This window comes from Durio zibethinus, chromosome 27 (genome assembly GCF_047325235.1).
Source record: "Durio zibethinus cultivar Kanyao isolate XHJ-2024 chromosome 27, ASM4732523v1, whole genome shotgun sequence".
Taxonomy (NCBI): domain Eukaryota; kingdom Viridiplantae; phylum Streptophyta; class Magnoliopsida; order Malvales; family Malvaceae; genus Durio; species Durio zibethinus.
This window is the reverse complement of record NC_143188.1, coordinates 6260935-6275443: the sequence shown is the minus strand read 5'-3', so window position 1 is coordinate 6275443 and position 14509 is coordinate 6260935. Positions and strand designations below refer to the sequence as shown.

Here is a 14509-nt window from a genome sequence, read left to right as displayed (position 1 = left end):
GACATAAGCCACATTTTTGAAAAATTGTAACCCTAAACTCCAACAACTTATACCTAGAAAGTAAAAACATCCAAAGAATTTTACTATTCCTTACAAGATTAGACATTTTTTATGATGCTTTTTGTGATTTTGGTTCTGGCATAAACCTAATGCCTTAGAATATTTTATACAGTTATGGTATGGATAGCTAAAGCCTATAAAGTTCAATATTAAGTTTGCTACCAATCTACCAAGTTACCACATGGAAGATTGAAAAATATGCTTGTGAAAGTTAATAAATATGTTTTTCCTATAGATTTTATTATTTTAGAGATAAAAGATAATGAAGCTCTATTACTATTAAGAGACCTTTCTTATTGACTATTAAAGCATTAATAGATATTTACAATTCTACCCTTACTTTTATATTTAAAAATAAAAAGTTACAGTTTGTGATTGGAAGGTATAGTGTGCTTAAAGATAAAAATGATGTAAATATAGTTAAGGTGAAAGAAAACCTTAAAGGGTACAACCTAATAAATAAAACCTTTTGACCCTATAATTCAAGCCTATTTGGCAACCCCTAACTCCAGCAATGTCAACCTTATAAGAAATTCAACTTCTGTCTATGTTATTCCTACTAAGAGAGCTAGTAAATCTCCTAGACCAATTATGTTTATGTCATTCTACAAAGAATGAGGCAACAAGGTAAATTCCCTCATAAAGGGATAAGATGAGCCATAGTTTAAATATTGTCAAGCTTGACTAAAACTGGCACTTTTTAGGAGATAACCCAAATTTTTTTTCATGGTTTATGTTTTCATTATTTTTAGGACAAGTATGTTTTTAATATTTTTGTTTGAGTTGTTTTTGTAAGGATGAAGTGAAGCAAGAATGATGCCTCATACAAATAAAAATTTAACCTTAAGTAAATTTGAGAAGTATTTTTTTTCATTTGATTACTATTATGATACATTGTTTAATTTAAGTAGAGGGAAAGAAAACTTTTTGAACTTAAAAGATTTTTGAAAATTATGATCTCATTTTTGTTTTCAAACCAAATTGACATGCTAGATCTCATTATTATGCACATTTAGTTGAATTTACGTATATTTTTTAAGATTGATTAAAGTATGATATGAAGTCTAATTATGAATATGGTATAACTTTAAAAGAAATCTTAAGCATGCATTTTCTTTGGATATGATTTAGTGACAAAAAAATTTTGCCACAATAACTTGAATTTTTGTGATAATAATATTGATTCTAAAAATATCAACAGTAGTTACAAAAAATTATTGTCACTGATATTATTTTTATTAGTGACAAATGTCTCTCCATTAATATCTACCAAAATAATGTCTCATAAATTGTGTCATAAATATTAAAATTATTACTTATAATAATTCACGTCACTAATAAATTAATTATTGTCATAATTAAAATTTATCAATTTGTAAAAAAAAATATCATTAATGACTAATAATAGATATTATTATTATTCAAAAATAAATAAATGACCGAAACATATAACATTTTTTAATTCTAAAATTAAAAAAATATTAAAAATAATATCCAATATACAATTATCAATTAAATCTATACTAATATCTTTTCACTAAAAACTAAATAATTACTACAAAAGAAAAGTAAATCTATGTGAAAATTTAAGCTAAAAGTTTATAGATGATCCCAAAAAAGTTACTCTTCATATTTTCCTATAAAAAAAAATAAAAAAGGGATATAAATTAATAAGTCAATAAAGACAATAGTGGTAGTCCACACACAAAAATATAAGTCATAATAAGATGCTTGAAGTTTACAAAGGATAACTTAAGCTAAGATTGCTTCAAATTTAAACAAATGGCTTGGTAGCATAACAACCTTACAACATAAAACATAAATATTCTCCATAGAAACCTTATGTGCCATATTACTACTCTTTTCCTACATGCTATAAGAATGGCTAAAGCAAAAACAATAAATAAAAACACAGTAATGTATGGCCTAGACATTACCATGCTCTAGTAATAAAATACCAAATCCAATGTAACTATAAATCAAGCTAAGATAGAAAGAAAGGCTTAGAAAAATATTGATATGGAATGTAAAACAAAATAGTATGCATCACAATGTGTGCAGGAGGATATCTTATAACTAATTACAAACCTGAATTGAATCCAACTCAACTTGTTGTAGGTTGTTCTCAACACCTTTTATGTACTCCCTTAATTTTGTACCTTTAGACAATATGTTGGCAACCGTCTACAATATATATCTAAGGGAAAAACATATAAGTCTATATAGCTTAACCAACTCAATTTGCTAAACATAGTACACCACTGAACAAGAAATTATTTCATTTTTCATCATTACATGTGTGGTCTAAACAAATCTTAAAACATTAGGGTCTAAAAGTAAATAGTACAAAAATTACTTACATCATCATTTTTGCATTCTTTCAATTTTTGTTGAAGCCCTTCCAATGATATATCATCACTACAAACAAGAAAAATGAAAATAAAATGTTAATACTCTGATGAAAAAGAAGTCATTTTGTTGTCAGACTTAAGAGTTTTAAGAAATTAAAAGGATAAAAAGAACCTACTAGTCCTCAACAATCAAGTCGCAAACAAATGCTCATAAACCAAACACATTTTTTAGGGTCTCATTTGGGTGAGTCTAAAAAGATTGATAAGATAGAATTGTAATACTAACATACTTATAACAAATAGTAAAACCCTAAAGTCTCAAAGAAAATTCAATTAAAACAAAATGAAAAACTACTGCATTATTTTTTACAACATCCGTCATGTTGTCGATACCCAATAGCTTAGTAGCTAAACTCTAACTAAAATAAAATTTAATTAAGCTAAAATTAGTTTTTTTTTTCTAGGCAATGAAAAATTATTTTTAACTCATTGTTTGCAATTTGTATCTCAGATAGCTAATAAAGATTAAGAAAATTCAATTAAAATTCAAATAGAGTTGTAAAATTTTGTAAAATTGAAAAAATTACAAAAGATTTTTAAAAAAATAAAAAATAGGGAAGAAGCTTCCAGAGGCCTATTTATCAAGTTCCATGAACCAAAATACAGATCCTAAGTAAAAATGAGCACATTGCTTGGTTTGATGAAAGCCAATCAAAGATAGTAGCAGATGAGGTTGATCTAATCTCTCTTTTTCACTCTCTACTTAGTCTCACTTCAATTCATTTATATAATAATCATTGCAAATAACTAAAATCTATATATTTAATCTATAAGCGAATAATATATACAATTCATCAATTTCTAGTGATTTAAGTAATTGTTTTGCTCTCAACAGGAAATAGATGAAATGATGGAAGAAAGAAAGAGAAAACCTTTCACTTGTGAGAGAAGAGAACTAGAAGAGTTAGTGACGAAAACACTGGTAAAAGATAAGGGGTTGCTTGGTTTGAAGGCAAGGAAAAAAGGAAAAGCGGTGGCTAAAATGAAAAAGAAGACTGTTAGAATATGAGAAACGAATGAGAAGAGATAGAGTAAGGCAGCATGCGTCGTTACCGGATCTAGTCTTTGACGGTTAGATTTGGGTTTGCAGAAGGGGTTGGGAAATAGGGGAGAGAAAGGAGATGACAAAGAAAGAAAAGTATAAGAAAATGAAAACAAAATCAAAAAGTTGTATGAAATGTCATATCAGTTCATCTATACACCCGCCGAGATCACTTGCAATGTAAAATTAATTAAATTTAATATTACTTACATTTTACTAATTTAAAATGTTGAATTTTATTATTTAGATTAAGCATATCAAATTTTAAGTAAATTTAAATTATTTAATTATTTATTTGATAATAATAAAATTTTAATTTTTAATATTATATTGAAAAATATATTATTTTGCAATAAAATTATAAAAATACTAAATTAATTTAAAATTTTATGTACATGGTCAATACAAATAAATTTAATTACTTGTTCAAAAAATGATAGAAATTATAACTATATTTATTAAAATTAAATTAAATAATCACTCAAAAGTTAATATTTCAATTGTTGAGTCTTTTCGGTTAATGTTGGACCAATCAAAATATTTTAAAATATTATAAAAATATTATATAAACTTAAAATTATGATATAAAATTGAAAATATCTATTATCATTTAAAAACATACAAAAAAAAGACTTAGCTCACAAAATTCTTTTTGTACTTGTTAGTTTTTATAATTATATATTTTTACTTTTAACTTCTTTTAAGAAAATAATCATTTTTAGTGAAAATTATCAAAAAATAATTTTAAATTAAAAATGATTTGAAAATCATAATATTTAATTGACTCAGATGAATAAATAACCCAATAGATCATTACCTTTTTCATATCTTGCGGATCAAAGAATTTTCTCAAATCAATTGCACAAATCCAATTAAAGTATCTAATTAAGATGAAGGTTGAGTCATTAAGTCAAAATATCATATTATTTAGATTTGATAACCATGATTATAATAACTATTTATTTCAATGTATAAGATAAGAAAAAAAATAGGTAATATTTATGAGAAATCACTGCAAATCAATGTTTTCTTTTATTAATGTGCTAAAGTTATGTTGTAGTTTGTAAATATTTATTTATATGCAAATATTGATGATGAATTTTCAATATTAACAATTTGAAATATTTTTATTAAGAAACTTTTTACAATTATTATTTAATAAAAAAAAACAAAATTGATGATATACAAATTGTTTTTGTAATAAAAAATAATTTCTTAAATTTGTCAATATAAATGGTGACAAACTAGTTTCTTGTCACTAAAAGTTTCACACTAGTAACAATTTTAATTGTCATAATAGTAAATTTGTTATTGTGATGACATATAATTGAGACTAATTTGTTATGTTTAACTGTGACAAAAATTTTCACAACAAAAACTAAATTATAAAGTGACAAGCAATTTTTATTGTCACAACAATGTTCAAAAGTAGTGACAACTTTATATGTGGTCACTAATATATTATTCCCCTCAAAAAATCAATTGGTGACAATTTATGTATTTTATTAGTAACAAATCTTTAGTGACAAACTATTTTATGTCATAATAATTCTATTATAGTGACAATTTAATTGTAAAGAAACTTATACTGTCACAATTACTATTATAATAGTGACCAAATAATGATAAATCACAATTATTTATGACAATAGTGTCACACAAAAATTTTGTCACAATAAACCTAATATTTGTGACAAAATTGCTGATGGTCACAAGAAAATTGTCACTAAAAATCTTAATTGTTGTAGTGTATATTTCTTTAAAAATAAAAAAAGATGCCATGAACATTAAAGTGATGCCTCAAAAGTCAAAGTTTTAAAAAGTGCTCTCAATTGTTCAAAGTCCAAGAAAAATCAAAGAAAGTAAGCTTAGAGTTTTGAGCTTAAAATTTCTTTTTTTTTCATCTTAACCTAAGCCTTATATTACAAGCCTAAAAAACTTTTTGATCTTGAGTCAAGTATGAAGTCTAACATTAGTGGAAAGGGAAGGAAAAAATAAACATATAAAATCTATTCTATCTTTAAATTAAAATGTGATGAAGTGTTTTGCATTCTTTTTACTTAAGTTATATGCATGAATTAAAGATTGAGCAGATATATATGTGGAATGACCATAAAATATTGGGAGCTTGTTTTTGAAGGAATTTCTTGTAACTCTATGTTTATAGCTAACTTTGTATTATGCAATAGTACATGATACGAATTTTATGTAATTTTGATTTTGTGAGTAAGTATAATGATTTTTAGTTTTATTGATTTAAGATTTTTGCTTTAGGACAAGCAAAGATTTAAGTGTGAGGGTATATAATATCACCTAAAAGTATAGTATTTTTACATGTTAAAATGGGTGCAAAAATTTAAAATTTAATTGATTTTTAGTGCCTTAATGCCTATTTTGTGATTTTTAGGATTTTAAACTTATGGATGAGGAAAGCATGCAATCCATGGATGCAAAGACATATTCAGCCATGCAAGACCAAAGGTGGGGCGAACCTCATTGGTATAATCCTTTCAACCATGCAACAAAAAAAGAGTTTTACTTACAAATGGACTCTCCCTTATATTCGGCCAAATAGATTTACTTCAAGAGTGATTTTTTTACTTAGTTATGAAAGAATTTTGCTTGCATAAGGACTCTATATGCATTTGACTAACTAACTTTTCAAAGACCTTAGCTATGAGTGTCTTAACCTAGTTTGATCGGATTCATTACTATAACTCTTTGTGAGAATGTTATTTATATTGGTAAGATCATTGACGTGGGTTTGATGGCCAAGTTATCATCTTCAAACTCTGTTTTCGTGTCATCGTTGTCAAAATGGTAAATGGGTTGAAGGTAAGATCTAGTGTTGGCTCCTAAAAGGGGTTGTCTGAAACCAATGGTCGGATAATGTGTAGATTTTGATATTTACGTTAAGCTTTAACGGGTCATGTAAAAAATTAAAAAGGTTGATCTTCTTAGTAAATTTTAATAGGCTTCAATAGTTGGGCCATTAAAGCACGTGCAGCTCAGTTGTTTCACCGGATGAGTTTGGCCCAAACCTGATTTATTCCTTTGGGCTTTAGGGCATTATACACGTGTCCACTTAGAATCAATCCACGAGGATTTGGTTGGCATACCTGACCTGACCTAACAGTAACGTTATCTTTCTTTTTTTTGGTCAACAATGTTAATCCTTATTATTATCATCATCGTTTTTTTATTCTTCGTTTATTTGAAATTTTGGAAAGAAAAAAAATAAGCAACTGTATATGCTTCTTTGGACTGTTCTTCAAGGTTCTCTTTTTCGGTTTTTCGTTTCTTTTTCATCATCTCTCTCTCACCGCTTTCCTTCCTTTCTTATAAACCGTAATCTCATCTCCGTTTCGGATCTTAACCTTAACTATTCTCACCTTTAATTGCATAAAAAAATCACTGCTTTTTTCTCGATATTTTTCTCTTTTGTACAGGTAATTGTTTTTAATTTTATCGTTAAATATTTTTTTTTGTTGATGATAAATTTGCCGTTTCTCCGGAATTTGTTATGAAAATGATGATTTTGGCTTTATTTTGATTTTTTAACATTGATCTATATATATATATATATATATATATATATATATATAGATGTGTGTGTGTGTGTGTGTGTGTGTGTGTGTGTGTGTTCGAATTTTAATATTTTTTCTGTTGTATTAGAATTAAATATTTTTTTTATTTTCGTCTTTGCATGTGTTTTTTTTTTTTTTTAATTCAGATTTCTTTATTGTTTTCAACTATGGGGAGAGTAATAAATTCAAGTTGCTGGTTAATTAAATTCTTTTTGTTCCTTAAATTGATTCCAAATTAGATTGTCCTTTTAGTAGTATTAGGTATAATTAGAGCTAATTAACTTAATAAATACCTTGTCATTGGAAGGGAAATCTAGAAAAACCAAGCATCTGAGAAATGAGCTAGGTTGGATATGTCAAATTGATTGATAAAAGTTCTGTTTTTTTAATTTTGTTTTGAGGCTAAAGATTCAAACTTTTATTTCTGGCTTAAAATTCAAGAAGAAAAAAAAAGGGAAAAGCAGAGCCATATTCTTTTTTTCTAGATTTTTTGGAAGAATGTGTTTTTATTGTTTCCAATTTAAGCTTACCAACAGCAAAATTTTTGTAGCAATTTCGTTTTTATTGATGCTGAATATCTGACCTTTCTCCAGGTTTCCTTTAAAAAGGAAATAAAGAGCAATGTCTTTTGCACGGAATTGCCATTTGCAAGGGGGCATTTTTCAGGATGATTACTGGTACCCTTTCAATAGAAATAATTACAACAATAACAGTTCCAATAACTACAGGAACTGGAATTGGATTAGCAATCCTACCAGGAATTTTAACTACTCCCATGAATTTTTGGGGCAATTTGGGGAGCATAATAGAGGTTATAATTATGCACAGCTGAATTATGCTCCTTCTTTAAAAAGAAGAAAGTTTTCAGCAGCTACTTCAGGAGATAGTGGTAGACACTATCCACAATCGAATATGCATTACACTGCTGGTCAATTGGACTCCAGCGATTTCATTCCTCCTACCATAAGGTCAAATGCTGTAACCTCTACATCTGTCAGCTGTAAACGTGATCGATCACAATTGGAGGATGATGAACCTGTATTTCTTTCTAGAGATGAGATTGAGAGATATTCACCTTCAAGAAGAGATGGTATTGATGCCCTACATGAAACACATCTGCGCTATTCCTATTGTGCCTTCATTCAGAATCTCGGTTTGCAGCTTGAGTTGTGAGCTCTTGATCTTGATGTGTTTCTCGGTTTTGCTATTTCCTTAACCTTGTTCTTTAAATCATATATGCATTTTTCTGATGTAACCAAATCCATGTTGTGTTTTGCAGGCCACAAACTACTATTGGCACTGCCATGGTTCTGTGCCATCGGTTTTTTTTCCGAAGATCGCATGCTTGCCATGATAGATTTGTGAGTTCCAAATACTTATGCTTAAGGAATTTATTTATTTTTTATTTATGGAAAATTATCCTATACACTGCTAATGGAGTTTTTGAACTCAAATAGTGGAGTTAAAAAGTTAACGTGTTTCCACATTATGTTGATAGATTGGTAAGAGAAAACTTTTTGTTGCTTTTGTAACTAGGCTCAAGTTCTGTTCCATTTTCCTGACATCCCCTCTCCTTTCGAGCTAATGCGGTTTTTAGTTGTTTAGAATTTTTATTCCTGAAAGGGCTAAGAATTCTAAATTCTTAAACTTGTGGAAGGTTGGTATTCTGTTGATTGCTTGACCATGTTGTTATGCTTTGAATAGTTTTCTCAATATGTTTCAGCTAGAAGTTATATGCTCTTATATCATGAAGCTGTTGAGGTTTAGGTCAAGTTGAGTTTGGTTAAGTATTCTATCACCATTTTTATCACATCAAGGAGAAAATTTTCAGTTATAGATAATTCATGTATGCTGGTTGACTTGCAATGAAAAGCTCCATCACCATTTATTTTGGTTCTGTTGCAGTTGATTGCTACTGCTGCTCTTTTTCTTGCTGCAAAGTCTGAGGAGACACCTTGCCCTTTGAACAATGTGTTGAGAGCATCTTGTGAAATATTCCACAAGCAGGATATTACATTCTTATCCTATCTGCTTCCTGTTGTAAGTACCTTTGGAACTTCTGCTAATTTTTCCTAGCTAAGAAATGTAAAAGGAATTAAATTTTTAGCAGGGTAAAAATGAATTTAATGCCATTAAATTCATTTAAGCCTTTTGAATATTGTCATCAATGGAAAGCTTGATTTTAGCAATGATTGGACTGCAGCTTAGTGTTAGCGAAGCTAGTATGGAATAAAAATTCATTTATTGCAACTAAATTTCTTGGAATTTAAACATTAAACCATACATTTGCAGTTCAAAACATTTTAGAGATGGCTTTTAATTAATCCAATATTATCATGGTTCAAGATATGGAAAATGTTTTGGCTTACATAAAAGAAAAATATACTGTTGCTACCTGCATTAAAAAGGAAAAGGGAAAATATTGCCACATTAGCTTTCACATTCTGGCATTAAATGAGTTGTTTGTTGAACAGGATTGGTTTGAGCAGTATCGGGAACGTGTGATTGAGGCAGAGCAAATGATACTGACTACTTTAAATTTTGAACTTAACGTACAGCATCCATATGCTCCTCTTACATCCATTCTTAACAAATTAGGCCTTTCACAAACTGCCTTGGTGAATCTGGCGTTAAACCTGGTCAGTGAAGGGTAAGATTATTTTTAACGCATTGATTTCACTGGTTATTTTTTAGTTGAAGTTAATTTTTCAGGTGTAATATGCTTGTAAGGATTAGTCAGTTTAGAAGTATGATGGATTGCTTCATTTTAAACTTTACCTTTATGCGATACACAATGGTCTTATTTGATTACATGTACAATGATTATGATCCTTCTGCCTTTTCGTGTACCATTTTGGTTTAGTTATTTTGTTGTGATGTTTGTATTTTTCCACAGTAGTATAAGAATAATGCTCAGATAGGGATGTGTTTTTGTGGCTATGATTGAGTAGCTACTTTATATGCTTGGAGTAATGGTTGTTCCAATCCCTCCAATCAGCAAACTTCACAGGGTTTCAACTTTAAATGGATTTTGGATGGGGTGGGTCCCATGTAGTCCCTATAAATTGGTTGAAAAAAATGAGTTGGGGCATGAAGAAGTTTTTTCAGGTTATCTTCTTCCGTCACATCCAAAAATGTTTTCTTCTGTCCATAAGTTTCTTCTTTAGCCCAGCTACTCCTAGGTACTTATTTTGGCATGGGATATTGATTCTTTTGGCATGCATATAATTGCAGGGTCGTTACAAGATTAGCGTGCTCGCCTGTATGATATTGTTAGCTGGCGGATTGATGTGCTGTTCATGGAAAGTTTTGTTATTACATCTGAAGTTGAACTGCTGATGTTTATGATTATCTTTCCTATGATTTAACCCCCATCATTTTGGTCATGGCTATGAAAGCCACATAACCTACAGAAAGTAGTCTTGTTATTTTACTTTTAACACCTTTCCTTTTTTGAGTTTCAGTTTATTTGGAAGCACTTCTCTGGAGTCCATGCACAAACTTTGAGTTTGTGAAATCTGGCTGCCTCCCAGCTTGTTTCCATTCCACACTGATCTGAAGAAAAATTATTGACTTGGAAGGGTCAATAGTGGGGGTTTTCCTTCTTTTTTCTTTAAAAAAAGATAATATAAACAATGTATTGATCTGGTGATGATTTTCCAAGTTATGGAATCATGGTTTTTCATTATCAGCCTACCTTTTTTCCCTTTAAAAAAAGAGTTTTTTATTTTTGCCAAATTCTAATTTTGATTCACCAATTTGTCTAGTTTTTAAAAAGATTTTAAATGGGGGCTTCCAGTTTGATTTTGCCTATGGCGGTGTCTTTCTAATGAAAAATAAAAGATCTTTCCAAGGGTTGGTTATTATTTAAAAAAATTTTCTTTTCTGATTTGAGTACCAGCTGGATGAATATCCTATGTCTAGGCTTCAGTCCTTTCAAATTTAGAGTCTATGCATACTTGTTGGATTATAAACTAGCATGCAGTACCAGTCATTTGGGATGGGTTAGTTGCAAAAAATAGATTGGTCTGGTAGCATGGCATGAAGCAACCAATTCCAAAATATAATAAAAAGACATAAACTTGCATCTTCAAGTTCTATTTGTCTTAGTTCAAACACAACCCAGTGATTCTCATTTAAGTTTTCACCATTCCTTCTGATCAGTTTTTAAACCTTGAATTGAGTAATATCTTGTGGTTGAATTCCTTGGTGTTGATAAATATAGAGTTTGTTTGGCTTTTGGGAAGATTCTTGTTTTGAGAGTAAATTGTTAGTTTGACATCTATTTTCTTTCCTTCTTCCCTGCTTTTGAAACATTTCAGCTGTATTATCCTTCCCTCGTATTTATCTGTCTGTGTCTCGGCAGAAATGATTTGGTTGTATTAATTTTAGTTTAAAGCCAGTTAATTTGCGTTTTAAACTGAATTTTGTCAATTCATTTAGGTTTTGTCATCTTTCAATTATTCTATCTTTAGACACTGCCAACCCTGCTTTATGTGGGTAGTCAACAAATATGTTTAAGTATATTCCACAACTATATAAATGCTTACACTAATACCGTGATACCTACATATATTTAGGTATATATATTATTTGATAGAAGATTGAGAAAAATACAAAGATGAAAGATGCATTGTCCTTTTAGATTATCCAAAAGAAGTCTGCGAATTAAATGAAAACCTCTCTGAATGCTAGTTTACACTTGTATCTTTTGGAGCCAATTGCTGTTGCTTGATAAGCTTAAATGGCCTTATCGCTTAGAGCACTTTGGCAATGCTGGATGTATGACCAAACCTATGAACTGAAGTTGTTGAGATTATGAATCTATCAGTTATCAATTCTGAATATGTTACCCCGTACTTGGGCTCAGCCAAAAGTGCATATCATTTGGGAATTTACAGTCAATTAGAATAGACAGTATGAAGCCTATCTCAATGGCTGTGTGGTACTAGACGGCCTGAATTCTTTAATTTCTTTTTGGATCAGGCTTTGACTGGCAATATATTAGTAGGACTTGGTCATTCTTAGGACTGGGTCTTCTGATTATTCAATGCATGGTGCTGGTTCAAGACATGGCATATTCATTTACTGCTTGCCGTTTTGTGAAAGAATGTTTTTCCAGTAAGCAAGAGGAGATTGATAATTCTAGAGAGAAGTTATGTGTGTCAGATGTGTTTGAAAGTTATTTATCCTTGTCCGTGTTGGTTCTTCCACCTCCATACAAGCTGGGGGCTTTATGAGTCCAAACTATGAAGAAAAGTAAATTTATGGAAATTACGCATATTCACATGCATATACATATACGTATATGTATACATATACATCTATATATATTCATATACATTTATATATAAATATATGTACATGTATTTGTGTGTGTGTACATGTTTTGTATTTTTACCCCATCATCATCTTTTTATTACTATTATCTATAGTAGGTACCCCACTGCCCTCATTGCATTTGCAACCATCTAGTTCTCCCCATTTTAACTTTTTTTGAAAAGTTGATTCTTTTTAATCCATTTTCTTTTCGTTGTTAGTCTTTTGTTTTTTTTTTTTGGAGCTTTGGTTTATTAACAAAGGTCATCTGTATATTCTACTTATATAATATTTTACACTGGTTTATATGAGTTATATCTGTACACTATTAACACAGCATTATATTGTACCTTATGTTATATTGAGTAGGTTACAAATATTGCTCATAGCTTCATCCTTGCCTGCCTTAGTTCTATAATTGTGGTAGCATGCATACTCCATGAGCAGTGAGGCTTGCTTGTTGATTAGCCTGTTCAGATAACTGATGAGCTGAAGAGACTTGCTCTGAAATCTACATTGCGCTGCTACCTCTGTTTGTTTCATGTTTGATTTGTGTATATTACTGGAGTTAAAAGCACAGCAGATTGGGGTTCGAATTGATGTGTTCTCTAGATGGGTATAACATGTGTGCTATAGTTTTTGTACTCTATCAGCCATGGTGCAGAGAATCTTGGAAAAAATTCTACTTGGGTTGGTGCCCTTAGTTGGTAAGGAAAAATGACTTGTCTTTATTTTTCACTTCAAATCGATGCTTTGATTATCTCTTTTATTATATGTGTTTGATGTGTGGCTTCTGTGGTAATATGTTCTAAGTTTTACAAGACATTTCCTCTTCGTTTCAGGCTCCCACGGTTGGTTTATAATTGTTTATGTTACTCTCCACATTTGATAAACAATGATGGCTGTCCTGTTCTAATTTTCCTCCACGTTTTATTTGAATATTGTGTGAAGTGTGACTTCTATTTTTCAGGCTTAGGAGCTCATTGTGGCTACAATTTAAACCCCATCATATTGCTGCCGGAGCTGCTTATCTTGCCGCCAAGTTTCTAAATTTTGATCTTGCTTCTTACCAGGATATCTGGCAAGAATTTCAAACAACACCGGCTATTCTCAAAGGTGATCTGTCCACTATATTTATAAATATTTGAGAATTTGCATTGGATTTACGTTGTCATTGCACGAAAATGGTTGAACCCCGAATGGTTGGAACCCACCTATTTGCCTCCTCTAGCAGCCATTATGCTTGCCACCTTGCGTTCAAAGCTTTCTACCGAGAGAGAGACGGAGAGAAACTTGATTTGTATCTATTAAGTATAATATGAATAATCATGTCATTTTCCGTTTGATGCAGATGTTTCACAGCAGTTGATGGAGCTGTTCTAAAAGGATAACAGTTAACAGGATACAATTACAATGCGTATCAGATTTATTGTATGTATGTATGTTCCCTGTTTAATCTTAGTCATTAGAATGTGTTAAGGATGCCGGGGAATGGAGATAATCTTGGTCTCTGCATTACAGGTTAAAGAATCTGTCACCTCGCATGTATCTGTATTCGCAATGGAATATCCACATTTACTTGAAAGGAACTCACTTTTCCAGTTCTTTTTCATGTTACCTCTAACCAAAGCTAATTATAAATTAATCACGGTAAGATCGATATTATACGAAATCAATTTAATCTTATATAAGTTTTGAAAATACGTCACATGAATTTTAACACGGTATTACCCGTGTCAAACGTCTTATACATGTTTGACAAATTAAAATGGTTTTACATGAGTACACATTAAATACACGTTAAATACGTTTTAGGTATATGAAACACATGTTAAACATGTTTTTATATTTATTTTAATTTAGTATAAATCCATAAAACCTATTTTAAATTTTTTAGATAAAAATTACTTTAAAATTTTAATTATGATATTTAATTACATTTTTAATATAATAATACAAAAAACATTTTAAGAATTTAATTACTATAAATTTATTATTTTATATTAGCAGTATAATTATAGTATAAATAGTAATGTTGGTATGATTGTAACTCATTATTCAGTAGTTTAATATTTTAGATTGGCTAGTCT

The 14509-nt window shown here is 29.9% G+C and overlaps 1 protein-coding gene across 9 annotated transcripts; it reads left to right on the top strand.

Annotated features, from left to right (window-relative positions):
* Positions 1 to 6699: 6699 nt before the first annotated feature.
* Positions 6700 to 14031, top strand: LOC111279180 (cyclin-T1-3-like). Of its 9 annotated transcripts, none has more exons than XR_002688881.2 (8): positions 6712 to 6962; positions 7694 to 8269; positions 8380 to 8461; positions 9006 to 9140; positions 9575 to 9750; positions 13390 to 13535; positions 13771 to 13854; positions 13941 to 14031. XR_002688881.2 is itself a non-coding variant. In XM_022866079.2 (8 exons), the coding sequence occupies exons 2-7, from the start codon at positions 7722 to 7724 to the stop codon at positions 13800 to 13802; spliced, it is 1119 nt and encodes a 372-aa protein (XP_022721814.2). In that variant the 5' UTR covers positions 6712 to 6962; positions 7694 to 7721; the 3' UTR covers positions 13803 to 13850; positions 13941 to 14031. The 9 variants fall into 9 exon arrangements, 4 of the variants coding, with proteins under 4 accessions (XP_022721813.2, XP_022721823.2, XP_022721818.2 ...); XM_022866079.2 differs by having other exon boundaries at positions 13771 to 13850; XR_016334626.1 differs by having other exon boundaries at positions 6700 to 6962; positions 10335 to 13535; positions 13771 to 14031.
* The last annotated feature ends 478 nt before the right edge of the window (positions 14032 to 14509 follow it).

What these genes read in the sequence shown, in the direction of transcription:
- LOC111279180 (XM_022866078.2), top strand. Translation starts at nt 7,722, where the DNA reads ATGTCTTTTGCACGGAATTGCCATTTGCAAGGGGGCATTTTTCAGGAT. An exon ending in ATGCTTGCCATGATAGATTT is followed by an intron (nt 8,462 to 9,005) that starts GTGAGTTCCAAA and finishes GTTCTGTTGCAG; the next exon opens with TTGATTGCTACTGCTGCTCT. An exon ending in TATCCTATCTGCTTCCTGTT is followed by an intron (nt 9,141 to 9,574) that starts GTAAGTACCTTT and finishes TTTGTTGAACAG; the next exon opens with GATTGGTTTGAGCAGTATCG.